This window comes from Emys orbicularis, chromosome 1 (genome assembly GCF_028017835.1).
Source record: "Emys orbicularis isolate rEmyOrb1 chromosome 1, rEmyOrb1.hap1, whole genome shotgun sequence".
NCBI lineage: Eukaryota > Metazoa > Chordata > Testudines > Emydidae > Emys > Emys orbicularis.
The window spans coordinates 179,697,821-179,725,751 of NC_088683.1; the positions used below are offsets into that span (position 1 = coordinate 179,697,821).

Here is a 27,931-nt window from a genome sequence, read left to right on the forward strand (position 1 = left end):
GAAGTTGCCTTTGTGTCAGGAATGTGCCTTTTGCCTTTGCTGAAAAATGTCCCAGTTTGGCTAAATGATAAGCTTTAGAAAAATATTATTATTGTTTATTATCAGTAATAATAATCATAAGCAATACTCACCTACATTCGCCAGGGGCATTTCTTCCTGCTTTTTGCAGCACTCAGCATTTCCCGATCTTGTTGTTCAGAGATGGAAAAAATAAGGGACATCCCTTGTAATAAGAGCCTGTTGGCAACCCTACTTGGGACCATCCATTGGAGAATGCAGCTGCCTTGGCTGGCAAGGTCTTAACTCTCAGACAAGCTAGCTCCCGCTAACCTTGCCAGTCTCAAAAGATCAGTCAGCAAAGAAATGGGCCTAAAGCCGATTCAGTGTACATTCCATCCTTGGCTCAAACTGCAGGGATATAGCATCATGCCTTTTTTTTCTTGATATGATGTGGCCATGGGGAATCTTTGAACAGGTTGGAACCATAATGCTTTCCCATACATTCTGCATGCTTTGGACTGAATGCTGCAGAAGAGGGAGTTGTCGTCAGCTGCGGTTCAGTGTTTGTGACATAGGACACATGCTTGTTCTTACTGGCCTGTTCAGTAGTTTGTACTGACACGTTACCCTTCATGATAACCAGTGTATCCTCTAGCTATGGAATTTGCCTTAGGAAACCCCCCCCCCCTTCCCCCCTCTGTAAAATGGAATTTTTCAGCAGAATCTAAACTCTTGTTTTAAAAATGTTACTGGACCATATGTTGGCAAAGAATATCTGCCAAATATGTAGCAAAATTGAACCAATCCAGCACTCTTCCTGGATTTTCAGAGAAAACAAAATCGTTTAGAGAGAAGTACCCTGTTTCTTCTTATTATTTGGGCAGGGCTGGCTCCAGGCACCAGCTTAACAAGCAGGTGCTTGGGGCGGCCAAGGGAGAGGGGCGGCACCTGCGGCAATTCGGGGGCGGCAGGTCCCTCACTCCCTCTAGGAGCGAAGGACCTGCTGCTGAACTGCCGCTGCCGATCGCGGCTTTTTTTTTTGCTTGGGGTGGCAGAAATGCTGGAGCCGGCCCTGCATTTGGGTGTTAACTCTGAAGCTTAAAGATGACCATTTAAATCCCAACACTAACTATATCACTGCTGATCATTATAATAGCAATATATCCAGCTAACGTACTTATCCACTGTGGTTGAATACAGTGACTGGTATTGAGGGGTGGGTCACTGAGAGAGACAGTTACTAATGAGAACTGCTGGGATGGACTGAGGTGTTCAAGGTTCCTGCCTGTCTGCTCTAACCCTACCCATAACATGAGGAATGGAGGGTAGAAAGAGATGATGCATCTCCCTCCCCATTGGCAAAATCATCTTCTGCCTCCTAGGCACCAAAAAACCACGAATGTCCCCTACCCAGATGTCAAAACCTCTAGCGTGTCCCCTGACAAGAGTTGTATTTTTAGTGCTAAATCCTTATGCCACAATGAATATTTGGGGTCAGCATAAAAGAAATGGACCTTAGTGTCTAAGTAACACCGAGTGCTGCATTGCTAGTATTGTGCATTTCTTGTTTAATTCAGTTTTTAAAAAAATCAAATTTACTTGAATGTGCTGCAGACTTTCCAGTCTGCTGCAGAAACTAGGTGACTTGCCTCAAACTCCAGGTTTAGATTTGGCCCAAGGCATGTGGGACCTTAACTTTAGCTTGCTTAAGAGCAATGAGATTTTGTCCATGTGTTTGTATGCTCCTTTGGTGACCAACTGTTCAGGTGACAAAGCTCTGACCAGTGACATTTCTTGAACAGGTCCTTCTTTTCGGCCTTTAAAAAAAATAAATAAATAAAGCAAGCAAGCCTGACCATTTATTTTGGTAGCTTAGAAACACTTGTGCTTGTTTGGGGGCGAGGGAGGTTTGGCTGCCTTATATCTTTGGGAGACCTAGCACAAATGGGGGGCTGAATAGACCTGTCTGGGTTATTGATGAAGTGCTGGGCACAGGAAGTTGTACTGATAAGTGTCTGTCATTTTATACACAGCTATTGACAAATGTGTGTTTGGGAATACTGGGAGGAACAAAAAGTGTAGCAAGGTGACAGACTGTGGGCACTGAAAATAGGCTGTTTCAAAAACAAGGGGGGGAGGAAGGGGAGTTTTTTCTGCAAGTGAAGAATGAGGTAGGAAAACCTTCACCAAGGAACAGCCCTTGCAAAGGGTGAGAGAGAGCATGTCCAAGCTTTGCTGCTTTAATGCAGTACTAGGAAAGGAACCTGAAACAGCTGATCTTGAGAAGTCACCTTGCCTATTACTCACCAGTGCTGAGTAGTAAACTTTCCCTAGGAAGTCAGGGATCTAATGGATTTCTTCAGAACATAAGCTTTAATTCAAAGCAAGATCTGAATGGGCCCTGGGGACTGTACTTCTTTCCCAGCTATTAGAGGTATTCCCTCTTGGCTATGGTTGAGGCACACTGGTAATGGACAGCATGGGAAAAGCTTGCACTGCTGTTGTCCCTGCTGTCTGTCCTGTGGGTAAATAAAGGACTTTGGTGTCCAAGACTGAGTTGAACTTGAGCACCTCTTACTAGCACTTCACCTTCCCCTCCTCCCCACAGTTTTATTTTCTATATATTTATACAGTAATTTGAAAGACTAGTGAATTGGCAGTTATTTCCAATAAATGCAGCTAAGAGTGACTTTAACAAGCGTGTGGGGTAACTGACTCCCAAACCCAAGAACTTCTCTGAGATGTTGTTCACATACCATCATCTTATGATAGAAAACCCACCTGACAATGTTCTTGACTCTGGGGAGAGACCCGAGTAAGCCATTCCAGGTGGCCCATTCTGTGTTTTGTAGCCTTTAAACTTTTTTCTTCTCTAACTCTGTTTAAAAGCTGCTATGGGCCATGGTTGCACATGTAAGCTATTTAAAGGGAAGGTCAAGACTTGGTCTCCAAGGCGCATGATTTTATTGGAGGTTAATGGAGAATTCCGTTGTGCTCCTAATAATTTCCCATATTGAGAGGTGCCCAAACTTCGCCTAGTAGAAGACTGCAATGGCAACTTGCAGGAGCTTCACAAGTTCTCCAGAATTGTGTAAAACAGAGCAGATGCAGCTCAGATATATCGTTGTGGTTCATGGAGACTACGGATTCCTGCATATTATTGTCACTTGGATCAAGGTGGTATGTTACCTGTTGAGATCTATAGTTTCTCTGGGTCACTCTGTAGCTGTGGCTCTGTTTCAGCAGTCTCTGCAATAAATGCAATACAGTGTGGCTCTATTCCAGTCTGTTGGACTGAAATTGCATTACTATTTCTGAAAAAGATGACGACTTGAGTGCGCTGAACTTGATTTTATAAAAAGCTGATAGTGCCTGCTGAGAAACTTGAATAGCTTTCTATTTAGAATGATAATTTTGCTTATCTGGCACATAATTCTGTCTTTCCGAAACTTCATCTGTTTCCTCTTTATTATTAGGCACTTGTAGGAAAATGGCATCTCATCTGGCTTTTTTAGAATTTATCTGTTTCTACACTTGAAATCATAATCCTGTCTTCCATTCTTGCTTTCCTTTTCTTCCTCCAGTTGAATCTACTGCTTCTGTCCAAAGTGCTTTCTTCACAGTGTCAGAACTGCAAAACTGCTGAGGCTCTTATTGGTCTCTCTTGGGTGCGGCTTTTCCTGGGAAATTGCTTTGGGCAGCAGCAGCAGAGTGATATTCTGTCTTTAAAATGTGAAAGGTGAGGAATCATGAGACAGCCATGGGCCTGTGCTGAATTTAAGCTGTTTACTGGATGGAGGATTAAGACCAGTGTTTTGTGTACTCCGTCTCACCAGACCTAAATTATGCCATAATTATATTTTGATTTATTACAACTGAGATATTTTTTGCCACATACATGCTGAAATAGGCAGCACGTAGAAGTTTCTGCATAAACTTCAAGTAGACTCAAAACCAGAGGTTTTGAATTAGCCATGAAAATGGGTAATAGTGCAGTATGCCTTGTATTTATTTTGAAGTGCAGTTTGCTCAAAATCTCCATTTTTAGACTATCTCAATTTAATGCTCCCATGTTTTCAATCTGTGGCTTAAATTTGTATTTCTGATATGAACTTCAGAAGCTGCTGACGGGGATGAGGTGAAGGCTTTGGTTGTGGGGGCTGTTGACATCCACGAAGGGATTGGGGAAATGTATGCCATGTTGCCGTGAGGGTTGCTAACGTTCCCTTATTACAAAGGATGTCCCTTATTTTTTCATCTCTGTAGATTAAGATCAGGAGTTGCTGAGTGCTGCAAAAAGCAAGACCCTTGGCGAATGTAGGGGAATACTGCTTGTTGTTGTTTGTTTTATTTATTAATAATAATAATATTGGGAGGACGGGTGGGGGTGCTAAGAAAAGAGACCCTTATTTTTGAAATACAGTGTTGGCAACCCTAGTGTCAGTGCCATCCAGGTTCAGCTAAGCTCGTGGCACTGGGAGGCTTCTCCTCTTCCCTTCCTCTTTCTGGGCAGGGGTGGAAGTGACTTGGAGTTCCGTTTCCCGTCAAAACTTTCTGGAGCCCTGTTCCAACAACTCTTGATCCCTTCCAGCATCTTCACTCCGCCCTCAAATCTGCATCCAACAAAAGCAAATAAGTACATTTGTTGGATGTTTCTGCTAAAGCTAGCAATGGAATAATTAATGAGGATACTACATTTGCTGTCTTCAGCTTAAGTGTTCAGACCCACTAGAACTGACTGAGACTCAGAGCTGCTGTCTCAGGCTATGCATAGATTCATGACTGCATTGGGAGGGTATTCTCACCAACCAGAGGAGCTAAATGTTAACTTTTTAAAAACTAGATTCTGGAGCAGGGTTCTGTCAGAGGGTGGATTCTGCAGTAATTCTGCAGCTGTGTAAACACAGGGCTCTGATTATCACTTCAAGTTGAGAACAAACTTTATAAGTAAAGGTGTTTCATTAAGGCCAAAGGTCTTTTCTTCCAAATTGTTTATATTATAAATACTGTAGTTGCAACCAGATGCCCAGTCATGATTAGGGCCCTGGTGTGCTAGACACTGCACAAGTGCATAAAAGTATGTAGTTCTTGCCGTAAAGAATTTATAAACTTGAGTAGAGTGTGTATATGGTAACTCTCACAAACTTAAACACAGCCTGTTCTGAAGATCTTGTAATCTAACTCTGACTAATGCAGTGTGAGAGCAGCTTTATTAGAGACTTATAAAGACATATAATAATGAGAGAGACAGATACACCTGCCAGATAGATCACGAACAGTTAATTCATTACATTTATATAGGGGCTTTCCAATGGGATCCCAAAGAACTTCAGAAGCTTTCACTGACTGCAAATTATATATGCTGTATAGGAACTGAATCTCCCATAAATTAATGCATCCACCAATAGAGTGAAAAAACACAGTAACATGAAATGAATCAGGACAGGACAGAAAGTGATGAATATCCTAACTGAGACTACAGGTAATTGTACTTGTAAACTGGTTAAACGCAAGGTGTGTGTCTTGACAAAAGGGGAGTTTGTTTTTTAATTAATAATGTTTTAAGCTAACATGATTGAAAAAATACCCCCTTTTTGTCTATCAATGCAGGGCTAAGGGTGAGCACTTTTACTCTTTTGGTGCAATGAGCACATACTTTGTATGTAGATTTACAGTTAAACCTACCAACTAGTATGTTACAAAGTGTACAGCTTGCATAAAATATTTTACAGTATGAAGCCTGTTCTATTTGAATACTTTGAAATGTCTTAATCTGATGGTGGTATTATCTCCTGGGAAGTGTTGTTCAGATCACTAATTTTTTTTTTAAATTCAGTTCCTGTTGCTGAGAAATTAGGGAAGAAAAAATGACTTGTTAATTAGGACCACACAAATGTAGCTCTTCGTTAGTTCTCAAGAGGCAAGATAAGTGCCTATTAGTTACTTTTTTGATTGTTCTTATAAGAGTAATAACTGATTTACTGTTTAATAATTAACTAAACAAACTTTATTGCAAGGTGGTGCTGTTAACATGACTGATTCCGGGGTATAAACAAGGAGGTAAAATCAGATAACTTTGAGATACAATAGAATAAAAAATCATTTACCAGAGAAAATGAACAGGGATCTTACTTTCAAGCTTCAAAGCAGGAATTGCAAACAATGAAGAATTAATAAATATCTGTTTTAATAGGTTTACATAGGAAGGACCTGTCAGCCTTTTTTGTTGTGGCTTTTAAATCTAGCAACATGTATCTTGTGGGCTTTAGACATGGCTTAGATGCAAAGTTGTTTTTTTACTTAAAAATAAAGATTTTTTTTTAAATGTTCAGAAATCTGTGATAACTTGATAGTTTTTCTGTTGCAGCTGTTTCTAAGAGATAATTATATCATAGCTCTTTTCCTCCTGCTTACTGGGTTTTGTGGGTGTTAACACCTCAGATACATACTATCATGGGACATGAGTGAGGGGGGCATTTTCTCACATCATGCAGATTTCAGTGTGTCTTGTTTGTTCATCCTTTATTTTTTGGTCGATGTTTTTGGACAGAGCTTTCAACTTTTTGTGCATGGGAGGTCAAAGGATCAGAAGCAGATAGGCAACTCCTGGGTTTAAGTTGGTGCTGGGTAAATGCTATGACAAATCTCTGTTTGCTTTTTTTTCTCTTTTTGCGGGGTGGGAGGTTGTTTGTCTCATGTTTTGAAAGACATGCGTATTCCTGTTCTCTTTGTCACAAAGACCAGAGTGGGAGTCCCTGACTTGGTACGATTGTTATGATATTCTGATAAGGACCAGAAACTAGCCCTGGGTTTGATGGCACAGATGTATGCTTTTGTTGGCTGACCTAATCAAAAACACTTTTCTGAAAACCTGGTTCCAATAGAACTGTGCAACTCCTTTGTAACCTGAGCGCTACTCACAGTCAGATGGGCCAGCTCGGGGAGCTGATTATAATGGCTGTATATTTGCTTTTTATATAGCATCTTTCATTCAGAAAGGTCTCAAAGAGCTTTATAGAATATATATATATTAATAATCTCATAGTATCTTTTATAAGTCTGGGGGACCATAGTACATCATGTTCGTTGGGTGCCCACCCCCTCCCATTTCACTTTATTTTTACAGACTTTTGTGGAGGGCCCTGAGCTCAGGACCCTGGTATAATTGTTCCCCCTTCTGCTTCTCTCATCAGTCCTGGGGTGTGTGTGTGCTAATCCTGAAGTCCTGATCAAATTCCAGTTTGAATACAGCAGAAAATTACTAACTCAGCCCCCCTCCCCTTGATTTTAAATGGGAAGTTCTTCACTTTCTGTCTTTAGCTGCTGTCAGTGTTGTTGTGCACTGTTTAACAGCTGCCACACTATGGTCAGAAGTGGCTGCTTTTCAGTGATGGGTGAAGGGATTCCTTTGTAGAAATGGATACTGTATAGTAATTAGCATAAGGCTGCCAAGATCTGAAGTATTCACAGGCCACACCCTCATTCTGGTGATGAGGAGGGCTGCTGCTGATTTTTGTTGTAGTTAATTTTTAGGCAAATGAGGTGCATCCCCTCTGGCTCCTGAACAGTTGGTAGCATGCTCTGTGGTTGGGTAAAGCTTGGTTCTGGAGCTTTTTGCTCATGAAAGATGCAGGCATTATGATGTCTTAAACTTTACATGACCGAGATGAGCAAGATATATTGGGGCGGAAATGACTGGATATGACCCCCCCCCCCACGCAGTAAAGGGTTTGTTGGGGGTTTTTTTGGTCTGTAGCAAATAGCATTGTTTTGTTACTGTCTTGATTCCTATAAACATACAAGCTGATTCTCAGTTTTAGTTACTAAACAATTTCAGGTACTTACATAATACAGATATTAGCAACTTACCATGTACCTAACTGTAATAAAGAGAATTCTCTTTCCATTTGCAGGATGACAAACAAACTAGTACAACCTAGAACGGTCCTACAACTATATCAGCAGCCAAACAAAATAACACGATCTCCATCCTAATATTAAACAATTCCTCTGCTGGCCCCAAGGTCCAAGATTCTGTACATTTTTTCTGCTCCTTTACTTCAATCTCTGTCCTCACCCTGTCTCTCTCCCAGTTTGTTTGAGAGATTCTCCATTCCCTTTGTTCTTGAAGGAGTTCTTCTAAAATTCCATGTTCTCTTTTGCTTCCTTTTTCACCCTCCCCGCTGACTCATGCACTGAAAGTGCAGTCTCCTCAGTGCTCCCCTCCCCTATTGGCACAGAGAATGAGACTGAGTTGATCCTAATTGATGTGTACTGCATTAGGTTGCTGTTCCAGGTTCCCAATCTTGGACACTATATGGTGATGGTGGCCATATAAATACCTAGTTAAATGAAATAATTGGGGCACTTGAATGTGAGTTTCTCTTTCCTTCCTCCCTCCCTCATTGTCGTCTATGTTGAGCATGCAGTCTGTTCCCAGAAGACGCAGCAGAGAGAAATCCAACTTGGATATATAACTTTAAGCAGAATGTTTATTGCATATTTAAGCATACAGGTTGAGAAATTACTAATTTAAGGTTGAACATCCAACTTTTACTAACCCCTTTGTGACTATGCTTTATGATGCAGTCTTAAATTACATGGTCACATACTGTTTCTCAACTATATACTTTTTTTCGACAACCGTAGCAGTACATGTGTAATATCTGCAGTACTGTGTGTGAGCCTGGCAGTCCATTAATCCTGTTTGTATGAAATAATAGACTTGGTACAGATCAAATATAATGGAGTAATAGTGATTTTGTGTGTTTAACTTGACATCTTTAAAGAAGCCTAATTTTTGAGAGGGTTAGTGGTCAGCACTTTCTGAAAATCAGGCTTCATGATGTCTCAAGTTGGGTAGCCTTAAATCACTAGTCATTTTTGAAACTCTGGTTCTGTGTATACTGGCATTTCTCTCTCTCCAAGACTGAAATAGCAGGGAGCAGGAATGTGCTTCAGGTAAGGATCATGCATTTAAAGTTTAGCACTCTCTTGCAGGACTTCTGCATTTTCCATGTCTCCCCACACAACTGAAAGACTCTTCTTTCCATCTGTTTTAATAAGTTAGCAGCTCCTGCCATGCATTCCCTTTAACCGTCAGCACAGCCTTCCATAGGTGCAATTCCGGGATTGAGGCAGTTAACTACACAGCTAACTTGGCTGCAAGCTTTGGGAGCCTTTATATGCCAACACACTTTCCCTTCTTCATACAACCTCTTGGGAAGAGATGGCTAATTATACCAAACTGCATGGTGAATTTTTTGATGTGGACAGATATACCATAAAGGAGAGTTTAGTCCTCAGGGGCTAAGGTAGAACTTTGACATGTAAACCCAGGTTTCTAGAGTTAAAATGTGAGTATGACTCATTAAGCCTCCATAAATAATACACTAGTGTGTCACAGTTTGTGCATAAAGAGGTAGAAACCTTATACTTTCTGGTCCCATGGTGAAGTAAGGAAGAATGCTGTCTTGGGTTATACCTGTTGATTTAAATAGCTTTAACCTCAATCTCTAGTAATCTAACACGAGAATTCTGTTCTACCTCTCCAAGTTAATGTTGTGCTCCCAAGTCCCTTGATCACAATGAAGAATATTGGGGTATAGTCAGCCTAAAACAGGCTGGTTTGCAAAAACATCTGGTAGTTCTTTAGAAATGTGCTATGAGGCAGTGGGGGTCTGGAGCATAGACTCTTTAAAGCTATTAACCTGTTTCTGTGTTTCTTTTTTAAGGTTTTTATAAGCCTGCTCACTTCTGTCCTTCACCTACCACTTTCACATTGTGCTAAAATTAAAAATGTCTCTTGCTAAGCAGTGAGGTGTCATTGTATCTGTTTTGCCAGAGACTGAAATAGGTGCCTATCCTGAGACAAGAGAGGGTTCCTCTTTGTCAAGATCATATCAAATAGGAAAGGCTCAGCAATAACGACTGTAAATGTCTTGTGCCCCCACTTTCAGTTACAGAATGGTTATAAAAATCTTAGATTAAAGCAGGAAGAGCACTAGTGTGTCTCTCTCTCTCAAATCATACTGTGTGTGTGTGAGAGAGAGATTCTGTCTTGCCTGGGGTTGGGGGACAAAGAGAGACATCAATGCCCCTTACATCCAGACTCTGAGGAGATTAGCATACTAAATAGTGCTGCTCTGCATGACCTGAAATTGGCTCTTAAGTGCTGATTAGGATCCAGTGGTTGTGAGAGAATGGGTCTGAAACCAGTAGTCTTTGTTGGTTTTCTAGATTGTCACTGTACACATGAGGTGGCAGTTCGCCTTGCATCAGGAAGATGCCCAAATGCCCTTCGATAAGGGCTATTAAATTACAGGAGCACCATCTTGTAGGAGATAAATTAAAATTAGTAATCACACATTTGCTTTCTTCTTTGCCAGAGTGCATGGCTTTCAGGCTTCTTGATCAGTGAAGAGGCAGCATGATGTGGTGGAATAAACACTGAGCTGGAAACCAGGAATTCCTGGTTTCCTATTCCTGACGGTCATTGATTTATTGCATGACCTTGGGCAAGTCAGTTAATACCCCTGGATAGCAAAATACCCATATTATATCAACTGTCAGTAATGGGGTATCTGAACTGCTTGAGGGGAGATGGCTCAGGAAATTTTAACATCATGCTGTACAAACCATGCTCTGTTTTCATTGTTTGTGCCTTAACTTGGTCCTTAGCATGGTTGTTTTTACAGTGAAAATGGACCCCGAGCTAATACAATGAAGTTGGATCCCTAGACAATAAAATCTTCTTCTCTAGGAATTTACAGTCTGAACGCTAGTTCATCACCAGTTTGTCACTGCAGTTTTGCCTCATGGCAAATAGTTTGCAAATGCACTCTTAAACTTGGTACCATGGTGGTCCTGCACTGTCTGTTTCACTGTTTGTTTAGCACCTCCAGCAAACGCACTGCCCGGTCTCTCATTATCTCCAATTATCAACACAGATTATGTAAATGGGGAAGAAACCGCTGCTCAAGAGAGTCAGGGCCCAAGGTGAACTGGAGAGGCTAGAGCCTGACATGCATGTTTTGGGTTGGTCAGTGTTGTGGCTGCTGTTGCCCATATTCTGGCTCTGCTGGATGGTTCTGTTTTGTTATAATGCCAGTTTTTGTCACCCAAAGTGCAGCTTGCTAGAAGATCAGGCTACCCAGAGACTGATTTCGAATGGTTTTTCAAAAGAGGATTGAAAACCTATTGGAGAAGAAAAGGGGGAAGATGAGATTATGGGCATGTCTAGACCAGGAAAAATGGTAGTATTTCCCCCCCCCCCCAACATGTTAGCTGACACATTTTAGTTAACATGACTTTACAGTAGAACCTCAGAATTACGAACACCTTGGGGATGGAGGTTGTTCATAACTCTGAAATGTTCATAACTCTGAACAAAACATTATGGTTGGTCTTTCAAAAGTTTACAACTGAACATTGACTTAATTCAGCTTTGAAACTTTACTGTGCAGAAGAAAAATGCTGCTTTCCTTTTATTTTTTTTTAGTAGTTTACATTTAACACAGTACTGTATTTGCTTTTTTTGTCTCTGCTGCTGCCTGATTGCATACTTTCCGTTCCAAATGAGGTGTGTGGTTGACGGGTCAGTTCACAACTCTGAGGCTCTACTGTATGAGACCTTCCACCTAGTATAGATTGGGTGATGGGGGAGCCAAGGGTTGACAGGTGTCGTGTTTCTAAAAGTGACTTTCCCTGTCTATGCTAGGTGTAAAGTCCTTTGTAAAATCATGTTGGTTAAAATATATGAGTCAATGTCTTCAATAATGACCATTTCTTTATGTACACACGCACAGATAAAACCTAACTACGGTGTATACACTGGCCCAGATGGTCTTTTCCAATCTCAAAATTGTCCTTTAAGGACGATGGCTTAGATTTAGTGCCAAAGCTCTGTGCTGTACAATCCACAAAAATAGTCACTTGCTTCCAAAATGTAGACACACACATGTCAAAATGCATTGGGACTGCTCCTTTTAGGCTATGTCTACATACAGACTTTACAGTGGCAAAGCTGGGCCACTGTAAGGCCACCTGTGTAGCTGTTCTGTGCCATCGGGAGAAAGCTCTCCTGCCAGCATAATTAAACCGCCCCCAAAGAGTGGCAGTAGCTATGTCGGCAGGAAAGCGTCTCCCGCTGACATAGCGCTGTCCACACTGGCGCTTTTGTTCATGAAACATATGTTGGTCAGGGTTGTGAAAAAACACACCCCTGACCGACAAAAAGTTTTACCAACAAAAGTGCTAGTGTAGACATAGCCTCAGTTACACAACAGCTTAGGAAAGAACTGGGATAATAAATATAACAAACTAGCTATTACACTGCTCTACAGCCAAAATGCTTCTGAAATAAATGTAGTCAAACTTTACTAATTCTGGGTCACTGAGAACTAAAATGATGCTTAAAATTGTTGATTGGCTCTAGTTTTCAAGATATGCTATTGGGTCAGTATATACGACCCTTGACTTGGGAATGGCGGAGGATAAGTGAGTTATAAAGGGAAGGGATCTCAATTTAAACCAGAAATGACTAAAATACATCTTTGACTGGATCTATGAATAAATCTATGACTGGGTTTGGACAGTACTTGCTTTTTAGGCAAAACAATGAATGATGCAATCTGAAGCTGGTATTGCGTCATACATGATATGAATTGCATCATGTTATTCCTAGAAGTCATGGATGATGCAATCATAACGAAGCTTACATCACTCTGCTGAACAAATTGCCCTAGATCAGCTCTAGAAATCATACAGTGTCGTGCTCTCTTATTTGTCAGTGTTTGATTTTGCAAAGGGACACATTTCTGTTTAGCCAAAGTGAGCAGAGATGCCTCGTACTTGTGTGAACAGTGCAGATAACTTCTGCTATGTTTGTGGTGAAGTGACTTTTGCATCACAAAAGCGCAGTATAACCACTATGGTTAAGAAAGCCTATCACCTTTATTTTGGCTGCAAAATTGGAGATCAGGACAAGAGGTGGGCCCCACACATATGCTGCAACACTTGTGCAACAAATCTTCGCCAGTGGTTGAACAGGAAAAGGAAATCTATGCCTTTTGCAGTGCCAATGATTTGGAGAGAGCCAACAGATCATACCAGCAATTGTTACTTCTGCATGGTGCCTCCAGTTGGGAAAGGTGTGTCAAAGAAGAAAAAAGTGGACTGTGCATTATCCAAACATTCCATCAGCTATACGCACAGTACCCCACGGAGAAGGACTGCCGGTTCCTGATGCACCAGAATCATTCTCACTTGAGTCAGACGAGGAAGAGGATGAAACTTCTGGTCCTGAACCATCAATGTCACAGGACCCACATTTTTCTCCCATCCTCCTCCTCTGAACCACACCTCATAACACAAGGTGAACTGAATGACCTTGTCAGGGATTTGGAACTACCCAAGAGTAAGGCAGAGCTGTTGGGCTCCAGACTACAGCAGTGGAATCTCCTGGTAGGTGATGTTAGGGTTTCCATGTTCCGTGACCGTCAAAAGGATCTTGTCCCATTCTTCTTCATGGAAGGTGATCTTGTAGCCTGCAACAACATCGATGGTGTGATGGCAGCCCTCAACATCGTTCACGATCCAGATGAGTGGAGACTGTTCATTGATTCATCGAAGACGAGTCTTAAAGCGGTTTTACTGCATAATGGCAATGTTTTGCCATCAATTCCAGTTGGTCATGCAGTCCATATGAAGGAAACCTATGACAACATGAAACAACTTTTGAGGTGCATAAACTATGACCAACATCAGTGGCAGCTTTGTGGCGATTTGAAGGTTGTTGCTCTCTTGCTTGGTCTGCAGACTGGATACACAAAGTACTGCTGTTTTCTCTGCGAATGGGATAGTCCTGCAAGAGATTCCCACTACATCAAGAAAGATTGGCCACTCCGACAGTCATTGGAGCCTGGGAGGAAAAGTGTTCAGCATCCACCACTTGTTGAATCAAGGAAGATTTTGTTACCACCCTTACACATCAAGCTGGGTCTGATGAAGACCTTTGTCAAGGCCATTGACAAAACACAAGCAGCTTTCAAGTACCTCCGTGGAAAATTTCCAAGGTTAAGTGAAGCTAAGATAAAGGAAGGTGTCTTTGTTGGTCCTCAGATTCGTGAACTTCTTCGAGATGATGCATTTGACCGTGCACTGCGTGGCAAGGAAAAGATGGCATGGAAAGCCTTCCAGTTAGTGGCAATAAATTTTCTCGGAAACAACGAGGCAGACAACTACAGGTTGTTGGTGGAAAACCTCCTCAAGGCATACAAAAGCCTTGGTTGCAACATGTCACTAAAGATACATTTTTTGCACTCTCATCTAGATTTTTTTCCACCGAACTGCGGAGCAGTGAGCGACGAGCACGGCGAGCGATTTCACCAGGACATTGCAACAATGGAGAAACGCTATCAGGGCAAATGGAGCCCATCAATGCTTGCAGACTATTGCTGGACAGTGACAAGAGATGCTCTATTTAATGAATACAAGAGACAAGCCAAGAAGCGCCGAGTAGACACTGAATAGGACTAAACTATGTACATAATAGTTTTTTGCCTTTTGTTTCATAATAAATTTTATTTATAGAACCCTTTTGCTGATTTTTAAAGTGTTACATAAACAGGACAGGTGAAATATTATGTAAAGCAACCATAAACACATGAAAAGACCTAGGTTTACAATTTATATTTAAAACTCTACTATCTACACAATATACATAGACATAAAATGTAAAAACTTAAATATCTTAGAAACAGTAGCCAATCAGTTGTTTTAATTGTCATATTTGAATTCAGCACATCAAAATACATAATAAATAGCACATTTTATCTCTGAAGCAGACGACTTCTCAAAAATTGTAGACCAGTTTGAACAGCTCTGATTTTAATCCTGTAAATTCTAGTTGGCAGACATCTTAATGTCAGAAAATTGATATACAAATATTTACAGTTTGGTTTGACATTTGTATTTCCCCAAAATTAGGAGTGACAATTGGAACTAATATTTCCACAAACATTTTCAGCTTTGCTTCCAACCATGCCAGCTTTTCCACTTTAAACTTGTTCTTTTGTTGGAGCGGCTATATCAACTTTTCAGCTTATTCTTCCTTAAAATTTAATGTATTCAGACTCTCCTCTTGGAATTCAGTTCCTGAGGCAGAACAGCAGATAATTTCCCCCCTTGCTTAGAGGTCTAAGTATCAATTTTGGAATAACTTAACTTCCTGGAAGCAGAGTCTCTAAACCTGTATGGGCAACTCAGCCCATTATCCTTTGGAGGTAGGTAAACTGAGTTCCATGCAGATTGCTATGTGAGGGTCTTTCAGATAGGACCATGAAAAGCAGAGTTGTTTCTTTTTGGATTTTACAGATTTCTTCACTACTTTCTGCAGACTATTATTGCCTTTAACTATCAGTGGCAGTGAAAGGAACTACAGAGCCAACACTTAATAGAGTTGCATTTGATGTTATGAGAAAGCTAAAAACACAACCTTTAGTGTCGTAAACATCTAGCAATCAGTGATCTATTTAGAACAAGGGCTGTGTTAGCAGTTTGCAGCAAGCTACAGTTGTCTTCTCCCTTGTGAATTCATCTTTAATACCAGGTGTACTATCTTCATCTGATTTGCTTTGTGCAGTGATCAAGATGCAGCAGTGCACTTTGGGACCTGTGCTCTCAAGCAGGCTGTGATACAAAATACTATAGCCATATTTAGTGTTCCATTTTGGCACATCGTCAACCAGTCACTGCTTCTCCACAAACTGCCACTTCACTTACCAGTCTCTGCATCTTGGGTGGTGCAGGGTTCATCCTGACAGCCAGAAGAAATAGACTGTCAAGCTTTTTAGGACATGAGGAACTATTTGTATAGGTGGGTCATTTAAAAGATGGAAGTGCAAGGGGCAGGGGTTACCTTTTCTCTACCAGGAATTGGTGGCTTGGTAGGCTGGAACTCCTGTCCCATAACTCTTCAGCCGAGAAAAGAATCAGGGTAACTGAGTGATGATTGCCCTGGGAAGGAGGAGTCTGAGGCATCCTTCCTTCCTCGTTGGCAGGTAGGAGGAACTACTCCAAGGCAGACTTGTGGCCAGTGATCAAATGTGTGATAAGCAACTATTTTTAGTCTTGCACTGTGAAGTTACTGGCTTGTGAGCACACAGATTTTCTCATGTCTCCACTTTGGTCACCCCTGACAGTCATTGGGACTTCCTATTGCTGTTCCTACAGGTCCTGATCTTGCCCATCCACCATATATATCTCAGGTGGTGGCAGCATACAGGCACTTGTATGAGACAGGTGGGGAGACGGATCTGAAGTTAGCTGAATTTTCATCTGACCCATCGTGTTGAGGCTGTCTAGGCTTCTGCCCTTCCAGCAGAGCTCCTCTGCCTTAGAGCAACTTTTGCAATGTATCAAAATCCTCTGGCTTGGGAGTTTAGCCTTTCTGGGACCCCATCTTAACTGGGAAGTGTGGAACACTGTTTCCTGTGGAAAGGTCGACCCCTTTCTCCAGGTATTAATATTGGGCCCAATTAGCCCTCCCAATCTGAATTTTTTCTCAGGACCTCAGGTCTCCTGTTGCTCACTTAAGAAGAGCTGGGTTACAGGTTGCTCAGGTGACTTGAAACTCCATTCCTGGGAAGGGGAGATGGATGAGATAACAAGCCAATATTGTATAGAAAGAAATGTGGGGTTTTAACCTTGATTGCTTTGTATGTGGAGCAGCACGTCAGAGCTTGTGGATGGAGCATGCTGTGGAGTGGGATCCAGGAGGTATTCTGCATGGGCTGAGCAGCAGGGACCTGCAGGTCTCTGTTCTGATCTCAGTGACATCTGAGTTACTAAAAAATCTAACGGAATTAGTCTCTGATCACATGTTTGAGGCTTCACTTAAGATGCAATATGCGTTTCTTCAGCCTGATGGAGATAATGGGTTTTAAGCAATTACACCCAGGCTTAATTCCTTTAGATAAGCACTCTGCATTATCTAAAAAAAGAACCCCAACTGACTGGGAAAGAACAATGTAAATGTCTCTCTCATGCACTCTCCCATTCACTCCTTACTGATGTCTTGGGATGATAATGCTGCAGATCTGTCGAGCCATAACAATCTACAAAGTCGTGCTTTATCTAGATGGTGCCGCAATAAGGGAGGTATAACAGCGCTGTCAGGAGACAGGGTGCAGAGCTCTGCATGCTTCAGACACTCCAGTGCTTGTAGGACGATTACAGCTTGGCCATAAAGACTCAAATTTGGCCTCTCTTAATGGAGCCCCCAGTGCTCTCTCTGTAGTCTCTGATTATGAGATGCCAGGTGCTCTGAATGCTGTTGCTTGGAAGGAGTGCTGAGAGCCTACCATTTCATTTAGTATAAACCCCCAACACCCCATCCCTTTGTGTGGGTCTGCATTAGGGAGAGCGGTATGGTGTTGGGGTGAGTGGGGGTATGGAGGGAGAATGAAAGAGATTTCCCTTAATTAGATTTAAGATGAGTAAAGTAATTTATTTAAAGTAGCTAGCTGAATTTCTGACACCCGGAGAAATTCCTTTCAATCTGCCTAACCTACTTCTTGCCAGACTGCAAAGCGCAGTATGAGATAAAGGTTATAATTGGATGGATATTTTTTTTAACTACGGTGTTGGTGTAAACATGTCATTTTTAGGGAGGTTATATTATAAAATAAAATGTATGTAACAGCAATAATATCAGAGGGTTTTGACACAAAGTATGGGTGCATTCATTTCCCCCTTCCCTTCCCAGTGGTGGTTCTGTCACTTACTGCATTTGTTTCTTGGTTGGAGCTGTCTAATGGCAATCCGGTATGGAAGGATCAGAGATGAGGACCAAATTGTCTTTCACTCCCTGGGGAAGGAGAACTGTAGTGCTGCTGAGGAGAGCTAATAGAGGAATGGTAGCCCTCCTGTCTCTTCAGTCGCTGTTCCTTCCACAGATGACAGGCAGGTGAATGGTTTCTGACAGTGGTCTGACCGGTCTTCCTCTGGAAAGAAGGCTGCTCTGATGCACTTGCAAGGGTGTTTCCTTGGCAGTGCAAAAGGGGTGTAAGGAACAGGGCTTGTTACTACTCTGTAGAAGTATCATGCGCATCACAAGTTTAGTGCATTTTCAGGTGTAGGATGGAAGTGGGAAACCTGGCACTTCGCTAGAAATAGGAGACATGTCAGCTAGCTGCTGGTGGACACAGTTCCTGGATGTTTGCAGCTGATGATACGCTGATGTCTTTCCTTTGACATAACACTGCACTGAATCAAAGCCCAGATTGCAACTGTGCTAATGATTCTCCCTTCCTAAATACCTCTATTTATTTTCAAAGTTGGCTGCCGTGTTCTTCCTGTCATAAATTGTTGTACACTGTTAAAAAGATGCTTTGTTCCACCCCAGACATGCCTGCATTTCATTGGCAAATCAAGCATCCATTGTATATCTGCCTGAAAAGCACTTTAGTGTGTTCATCCCTGAAGGATTTCAGACATATATCATTTCATATGGTTGCCTTGGTTGAAAGAATCCACCTGGATGTTTCAACTCTCATTGCCTGTCTGGAGCATAGACATACGATGCTTATTCTCAGCCAGTTTGCTCATCTTTCAGCTCTACTTTTTGCTATTGAATGGCTTTTTAATTGGCATCCCACTGCTTATCACATCACACTTACCTTTGAGCAGCTGACATGGAGAGTTGACCTTCTCCCTCCTGCCTGTTGAAACCATGTTCTCCTTTTATTAGGTGGATGTGTCTAGGCCACAGAAGGAACTTCTTACAAGAGAATGGTCTCCAAAACAGCGGCCTGTTCTGTTGTGACTCTATGGGGGGCATGCTTAGCAAGTCCCAGCAGTGAGACATGAACGGACTAGCTAGGGTGGTAAGGAAGATAAAAAGATTCCCTTATTACCTTTAGTACACACATTTTCACCTCCAGAGTAATACGACACATTACAGCAGCTTCATACTAATCTGGAAACTAACATTAGTGTGCAATCCTATGGTGCTAGCAAGCCACAGTGCTCTCCCAATGTAGTCTCCAGGTCTATTGTGCTCTAGCAATAAATTCACTCTGCCTGTGTCATAAGAAAAAGGGCTACTTACAGAATACCAGGTTTCTGTGCCTTGTACGTGACTCTACAGATTCTCTGCTTTCTTCTCCTATATGTAAAACCTGAGTAGTAAAGAAGCATCTAAAATATTTTGGTATCGGGTGCTCGTCACTTCCTGTCAGCAGGATTCTCATATTGATTGAGGTAAGAGCTGCAAACTGGTATCGATGGAGGGGATAATTGGGTTGGGAATTTCCTTGTCATTGAGAATACATTTGTACAAAACTTAGAGGTGAGATACTTTTTAAACTTCTCTGCATCTGTCCCTCACCATCCTAAAACCATGAGCTGCTCTGCAGATAGTCTGGTTAACTTCAGCCTGTCCAATCAATCTCTTTCCTCTCCTCTCCACCTCTAACCCTCCCAGCCCCCTATCTCCACTCTGGCATGTATTTAATCATTGGATAACACATAAACAGTGCATACAGGTGATTGAGAGAGAAGCCAAGGGGGCAGGTGAATGTGTACTGTATAGCAGGTACAGTGGAGAAGGCAATAATGGGACCTGCACAACTGTTGATTAGAGGGGAAATAGACACTAGTCCAGGGGTGGCCGAAGTGTGACCTCCACTACAGAGTGCCTCCAAGCTGACCTCAGCTTAAATACAGCAATGAGGCTTATGGAGACTACAGGTCCCAGTATGCAACATTCCATCTTGATGCAAGCTGCTTGCCACTCTGATCAAGATGAAGCATTTGTATGCTGGGTATATTAAAAGGTGTGAGCAACTGAAATGTGCTCCATTTAAATGTTTCTGATAAATGATTAGCATGGCTCTTTGGTTTACCTACATTCTGGTGGTTCTTGCTTAATCCCCCTAGAGTGCAGACACTAAGGCTAGGTCTACACTACCCGCCTGAATCGGCGGGTAGAAATCGATCTCTTGGGGATCGACTTATCGCGTCTCGTCAGGACGCGACAGTCGATCCCCGAATCGACGCGCCTACTCCACCAGCGGAGGTGGGAGTAAGCGCCGTCGACTGGGAGCCGCGGCAGTCGATTTTGCCGCCGTCCTCACAACAGGGTAAGTCGGATCTGATACGTCGAATTCAGCTACGCTATTCGCGTAGCTGAATTTGTGTATCTTAAATCGACCCCCCCCTGTAGTGTAGATGTAGCCTAAGTTACCTGGTCCTGTCATTTGTATCACAAGGCTGAGGAATGTTCACTTGTCTATTGTATAATGTTGGCCTCACTACAGAGATCCTTTTGTTTTTGTTTTGTAAAGTAACTCCAGTTCTTCAGCTGGTGGCCTGGTAAGTCTTTAAAGGAGCTTAGCATTTATGCAGGGTTTCTGTTCAACCAGGTTCAGTGTCTTAATTCTAGTTTGTTATATGAAGACAGTTGTCTTTAAGTCCAAGCTAAATAAACATTGTTGGTGGTCTCTGTAATAGTATAAAATATTAAACTTTGAGTATCCTTCTTGCTTTTCTGTCACTAACATATAGAGTGTCTTGTCTTCTCCCCCATCTGTTTCTACAGTTAAACGGGATTCAAGTGAATTCATTACGAGCATGCCACCCTGTATTAACACTGAAATGTATTGGATGTCTTGGGAGATAAATGCTCCCAATAAACCAACAGTTTGGAAACCTTTTGTATATCACAAAAGCTGAACTCTGGCTGCTCTGAGGGATGGGGAAAATATGGGTTTTAAACAATGCATTTTAAAACCAAATATTAATAAATTGTCTCCATGTATCTGCTAATGCAAATGGGAGTTGTCCTTCTGCCAAGACCAGAGTTCATAACTGTAGCAGAAGCCATGTGCATCACTGACCTCAGTAGAGAACGAAGCACTGTACTTCGTTTTTAGGGATAACGATGGCATTGACTGCAGCAGGAATAAAAGCAGAACCCCAAATTCCAGGGGTTGGTTGATATCCAGCCTTCGAGGTCACCTGTAACATCATGGAATGTGATCTGTCACAGGAGTCACCCAGTAATGGGTATCTTGGGCAACTTGAGCCACATCAAATGCCCTATGAGGTGAAGCTGTGCTCTTGTGTGTTGGCTGATCAGAGAATGAGGTAAAATCTCAGGACTGAGAGAGACCCAGTTTATATTAGCAGCTGCAAATAGTGTTTTCAGAAAATAAAATGTCTTTCCTCCAGTTCTCTTCCACCCCAAACCCCCAACATAAGAATGGAACAATCCCCTGTTGCCAAAGCTGTGCCCTAAGGAGCGGGTTAGTCTGTGCTTTACCAGTAGGGGTGTTTGGGATGCATGCCCAGCAAATTCACCACAGAGCCCGTAGACCTGGTTTTCAGAGGTGCTAAATGCCCACGCCTTCAGTTTACGTCAGTGGGATCTGTAGTGACCTTGAAAGAATGAGGTGCTCAGCTGACTCTGTTAATCACAGTGCAAATGTGTAGACCTCCCCACATTAGAGGTGACAAAGGCATGGCTAGATTGGGTTACTGCAGTACACTGTATGTGGGGCTACACCTGAAGACTAGAGGAAACATGGTTACCACCTTATTTAGGCCACGTCGACATTACAAACTTTGATGCATGCAAGTTATGGTGGCATACAGCCACCAAAGTTTGTATATTGCTCCGGCATGTGCATACTTATCTTCTTGCGTGTTCGCTGTGCGTTCTCATCAGGAGAGCTTGTGTGGATGCAAAGCGCAGTGCACTATGGGTAGGTATCCCTGTGTGACAAGTGCTGCTGTCTGGGGCAGTGCCTTTTGGGACACTTCATTAATATTCTGTGGGATAGTAATGACTTGCCCAGGTATTGCTGAGAGCCAGAGGTTAAATTCCCAGCAGGCAACTTTCTTCATCCCATAATGCCATCCATATCCCATAATTTTCATGCCTTTAAAAATAATAATCCCACAAACCCATGTGGCACTTCGTGCTTCTATCAGAGATTGCAGACAGAGTCCAAAGAGCTCTGTACTATTTTCATGAAGGCTGCAAACACAGGGCGCACGATTATCCTGAATTTACAGACCTGCAGGAAGTACTGCAACAACTGAGGACATGATTTCTTCAAGGACAGTTTGCTGAGGGACAGAGAGGAAAAACAATTCAAGGTTGGTGGTGGTACTCATGGAGCAGCTGCGGGAGGCAGAGCACTGCTCTGGTTCCAAGAATGAGCAGATCGGTGGGATCATATTGTAATACAGATTTGGGATGATGAGCAGTGGCTGCAGAACTTTCAGATGCAAAAAGTCACAGTCTTGGATCTGTGTCCTGAGCTCGCCCCAGCCCTTCAGCTCAGGGACACCAGAATGAGAGCTGCAGTGACACTGGAGAAGCGAGTGGTGATCATACTCTGGAAACTTGTAAAATTGCATTGCTACCAGTGGAAAATCCTGTTGAAGTTGGAAATTTCCCGGAGGGGAGGGGGCGCGGGGGGACGTTGTCATGCAGGTGTGCAGGGCCATTAATTGTCTCCTGTTATGCAGGACTTTGATCCTTGGCAATGCGCAGGGCATAGTAGATGGCTTTGTAGCAATGAGATTCCCAAACTGTGGTGGGTGATAGATGACATGTACATCCCTATTTTGGCACCACCCCACCTTGCCACAGAGTACATCCACAGAAATCTACAGTTATGCAAGTGTTGGTGGATCACTGGGGACACTTCATGGATATCAACATGGAGCTGGTCAGGGAAGGTGCATGACACTTGCACCTTTAAGAACACAGGACTGTTCAGGAAGCTGCACTCACACCTTCTTTCCTGACCAGTGGATTACCATGTATAACCATGTAGAGTTAGCCTTTCAGTAATTTACTGATATAAGATGAACCAGTTTAAGCAAGGGTGAAAACTTCTTTTTAAGTTCATCCTGTGTTAGGGAGCTTGCATTACCTTAACTAAATCAATTTAGTTAAACCCGGGCAGCTTTTCTAGTGTAGCCAAGGCCTTCGATATTGCTTTTCCTCATGTTATTTCTCAACAGCTGTGATCAGTAGCCTCCAGATTCTAATGTCTGGGGGCTCCTGGCAGAGTGTTGTAGGTGAAGTATCCTGGACTCTGGAATTCACTCCCCTCGCTGGTCTGTCGAAGGCTGTTTTGACCTACAGGGCACATGGCAAGGCTCATCCTTTGCTTATGACTCTCACCCTTCAGGAAAGAGCGGAAGGTTAGGGAGGGATATGAGTTGAGCCTTACTGGGGTTTAAATGGGCTTGAGTCCTTTAACACTGGGTCAGTTTGTAGTACTAACTTAACTTAATTTGTGGTGTTCATGTGTGTAGAGAGAGGAGATAAACACGCTATAAACCAGTAAACTAGTCCCTCTAGCTTCTGTCTTCAGCAACCTGTAGGAGCACATCTTCATGCTTATATTTATCTCCTTCCTTACACTGCAGACAGTAAACTCTGCCTCTCGCTGGGTGGGCTCCTTCATTAAAACTGAATTGGAGAAAGTGGTAGAAACATAGCTGGGTGGTGCAGTCCAGTTTCCTTACTAGTAACTAACAACTAAGTGACTTGATCTATCATGTAATTATATGTCTTCCTGCTGTTATTTCATTTGGTTTATTATAGTGCTTTCTTTTTCTTAAAGATGTTAAAAGTAAAAACCTACATTTAATGGAGCACTAAGGCTGGAACTTAATAGCATGAAAGTCAGGAAATTAGCTAGGGCTTACCACAATGTTCACTTTGCCATATCATGCATATGCCCAGTAGAAATGAATGTACTATAAAATGAAGGGTTGAGTGTGGGCTGTGATTCTGTGGGAAAATGCATTTTAGGAGTTAAGAGCAGGGGTGATGAAGACCACCTATCAATGCTTCATTCATCTGTTAGTTAAATTGCTAGAGATCATGCTGCCCGTGATCAGAAGATAAATAATCATACCAGATAATTTATTTTAAATGTTTGGGCACAAAACTATGTTAAAATTGTTGTGCGGGTTTTAATTGTTATAATTAATGTTGCACTGAAGTAAGTACTTATACGTCCGACTGGTGCAGGTTATGGGAAAGAAGTGTGGATGGGCAGGGCACGCCCTGTGGGCAGTGACGTGGAGCCCCTCCCTAAGAGAGAGAGGCTCCTATTGATCAATCCTGGCGTTCAGACTGGGCTCAAATTCATATGACAACAGCATGATTTTAACCAAGGGGATGGTTTTGTTGGAAATCCTATAGCTAAATTTGGATGTGGCCAGAATCTCGCATTAGTCCCTCTGTATCCTATGCATGTCATTGATCTGCAAACAGGGATATCGTTGAGTTTAATGGACCTTTTCTCAGGCAAATATGTTGTTCTTCCATGTCTATAATGGGTGGCTTCCCCAGTATGGATGGTGAAGTGAAGTGGTTAAAAGTTGTCAAACTTTATTTTTTTAAGTCTGTGCTCGGAGTTCATGTAAGTGCTCTCCAGAGGACTCTGTATATTAGATCCACTTGACCTTGCTTTATGGTCCTACAAGCCGGGGTAGTCTCAGGAGGACAGATCCTTTCAGCGTCTTGGCTGCCCCTCGGCACTCCCAAACACTATACCAATATGTCTTGCAATGGATGTGTAGCTAGGGGTGATGGGTGATGGAGCAGGATTACAGGTTTGTGTAAGTGATTTTGTTGAGAGACTGAATCGGAAAGGTTTGCGTCTTTTGCTGAAAAAGTGTTTTCCTTTCATGGAAAGGCTGGGGTTGTGAATCAAGGCAGCTCTCGTTCTCTCTTGGGGAAGTGAGCTAACCTGCCAAAGCCAGCCTGCAGCTGCAGAGATTATTCTCTGGCTACAGAGCCAAACCCACCGGAAAAATCTCACTACTGTTTCTTTGCCAGGTCATCTGGCTAAATTAAGTGGTTTGCATTTGGCCCTAGCATAATGTATTGCTTCTCCAGTCTTCTGCAGAGAATTATCACGTGCCTTTGTGCCTGCATGGTCGTATGATTTAAGGAATACTATCTGGGACCATGTCTTTCTCACTCTTCTGTACAGCTCTGAGCACTGCTGGTTTTCCAATAAGTATTTGCAATATTATCCAGTCTTTTGGTACATCACCATCTGGTGGTACAGGAATCATGATCTACCAACCCTAAGCATTTGTGCCATGGTCTTCATTGAGGTTTTGGGGTGCTTGGTGGGGACTGTTTGCCTTTCCTCTCTGTTTTGAGTTTTGTGCTTGTATTTTAAGCTGCAGTTTCTCCTGAACTGTAGACTTCCTTTTTATTTGTTTTGCAATTTGTTTGTCAGCAATTCAGGCTGGATAGTTTAATCTTGATCAGGCTCTTTCTTCTGATGTGGAAAGGAAAGACAACATTCTTTACTGAACTGCTCTGTGGTAGAAAAGGGGGAGAGCCCAGGCGACTTTTTGAAATGTGGTGTGCAAGGGGAGAAAGGACCTTGCCCTTTGGAACCTTAAATATGTGTGACTCCTTGGCTAATAGTCCCTTAGCCAGCAAATGATGACCAGACCTGATTTTCTACAGATCGGGTACAGAAACTGAATGTGCACAAAAGATTTGCCAGTGGCAAGATGCACACTTTTCATATTGCATTAGTGACATTTTACCACAATTACAGTGTTTGTTACCTATCATGGATAGAAACCCTGGCATATCAGGGTTTCTATCAGAAGATTTTAGAGGAGGATTGAGAGTGCAGTCAACAAGTGGTCTCAAAGTGTGCCCCAGAAGTGGGAGAAATTGGGAATCTTTTAAGTAAATGAAAAGTTTGTTTTACATTAATTTTATTGTGGGAGTAGACTGTGAGGAGAGGGAATGCAGAGGATTACAGAAGTGTTTAGAGCCACTAGCCTTTCGAGCAGAGGTACTGAACTCTATTCTGTGGAGAAGGCTAAATACCATTTTTAATTTTGGTTGTCAAGGCAGAGTAAAAATGTAAGACCTTACGGAGATTTTCAGAGAGATCAGGTTAGAATGTCCTTTGTGTAGAAACGAAACTGTTAACTATTTGTTTAGTACCTTATTGTTGCATTCAGCATTACTTAGTTGGAAAATCTGCTATCCTTTAGGCCCACTGCTATTTCCACCCTGGGTTTCTCTTCCTTCTCATCCTCCTTCCTGTTTTCTCTCTTCTCCTTTCTTCTCTCTGCATATTCTAACACTAACTTAAACAATGAAAGAGTGAATGCTTACAGTTAATGGGGTTAGGTTTTAGGTTCTTTGCCACCAGAAGGGCTAAAATTCACTTTTAAAAAGAATGAAAACTTAAGTTCTGCAAATTCTGAACATACTGCATAAATAAATCATATACCTAGATCCTGCCTCTGGGTCTTGTTTGACACATCTGCTCTAGAGGCTTTGGGGGAGCCCATGAGTGTTTTGGTCTTTGATCATTATGTCACATGGCAACTAGCCTAAAGGGGAAGGGAGCCCAGTATATCCAGGCTTCAAATCCTGTATTAGCTGCAGACTTTCACTTTGGGACGGCTGGGCCAATTAGTTGCTTCTCTTGTGTAGTCACCCCACCTTCTACATACAAAGGGCTGTGTCTTAGTTGAAATTCTCTGGAGGCAGAAGCATTATGGCAATGAAATTGGGTGGTAAAGTAGAAGGGTCTAATTATTGGTTCAGTTCTTAGTTGTACTATGTAAAGCCACTGGTGTGTCTACTCTAGCAACATGGAAGAGGGGAATGGTGAAGATCTAAGTCTGAAGGAAATTGATTTTTTTGGGATACCCTCATCTGATCTTAATGAGTGAATCTCAGTTGGCACTCTAGAGGAAGGTGGAAACTCCCTCAATTGACAGTGTGTCACTAAGCAAACAATGATAGAATGAATACAGAATGGGTTAGAGCAGGGGTCGGCATCCTTTCAGAAGTGGTGTGCTGAGTCTGACCAGTGTTAGAAGGAAAAACTTGTCAGGTTATTCCATAATTATCCTTATTTGGGCTTTTCACACCTCCCTTGAAGCATCTGATACTTGGCACAGTCAGAAGCCAAATGCTGGACTAGCCGGACATCACATCTGACCCAACATGATAATTCCTGTGCTAATTGTCTGTTTTCTCTTCTCCCACCTAGCTTTCTGCAAAGGGCGAATTGTGAGGGTGCCCAAAAGCCCACTCATTCGAGTCGAAGGTACAGAGACGGTGATCCCTTGCAATGTTACTGACTACGATGGACCCAGTGAGCAGAACTTTGACTGGGAATTTTCCCAGGGAACTGACTTTGTGCGGATAATGAGTACCTGGGACTCCTTATTCACCTCCCAGCAATACCAGAAGAGGGTTGGCAGCGGGGAAATCGTGCTGAGGCGGAGCAGCAATAATGCTGTGGAACTTCTGATCAGAAGTGTCCAGCCAGTCGACCAAGGAGAATACAAGTGCACCACTCCCAGCACAGATGCTACTGTTCAGGGAAATTACGATGCTACAGTCCAAGTGAAAGGTATTTCCACAGGGTGAGGGGTGTTTGTAATCCGTACCAGACAAATACGTACCGCTGGGTGTTCTCATCATGTTGTGCATCTATACAGTCCTGAGAATATTACCAACTGCCAAAAACCAACAACAAACTAAAAATGGTTTGTTCTTAGAGTCCAGGATGCTGCAAATTTACAGTCTTTCCAGATTCGTAGATTGATAAAACTTCCTGTATAAAACCTAGAACTTCTCTAAAACAATTCCTAGAGCAGAGCTTTTAGAACAACATCCAATCCTGATTTTAAAATTGTCAGTGGTGGAGAATCCACCACAACCCTTGATAAAATATTGGTTGTTGTTGTGGCAGGGAGGATAACTTAGGAGGGGGAGAAAGGAAATAAAAGAGGGGTGGTGGAGGATGTTTTGTAGCTGAGGTAATGTCATCTAGGAGTTTCCCAGTGAGGTAGGAATAGTTTCCTTTTTTCTAGACAACATGCTGTGTTCCTTCAG

The 27,931-nt window shown here is 42.4% G+C and overlaps 1 protein-coding gene across 1 annotated transcript in view; it reads left to right on the top strand.

The window, feature by feature from the left end:
* The first annotated feature begins 22,180 nt into the window (after positions 1–22,180).
* Positions 22,181–27,931, top strand: part of PTGFRN (prostaglandin F2 receptor inhibitor) — a 63,808-nt gene continuing 58,057 nt past the window's right edge. Inside the window, exons 1-2 of the mRNA XM_065420600.1 lie at positions 22,181–22,235; positions 27,081–27,446. Of these exons, the coding sequence (XP_065276672.1) occupies positions 22,181–22,235; positions 27,081–27,446 (421 nt within the window). The remainder of the gene's footprint in view (positions 22,236–27,080; positions 27,447–27,931) is intronic.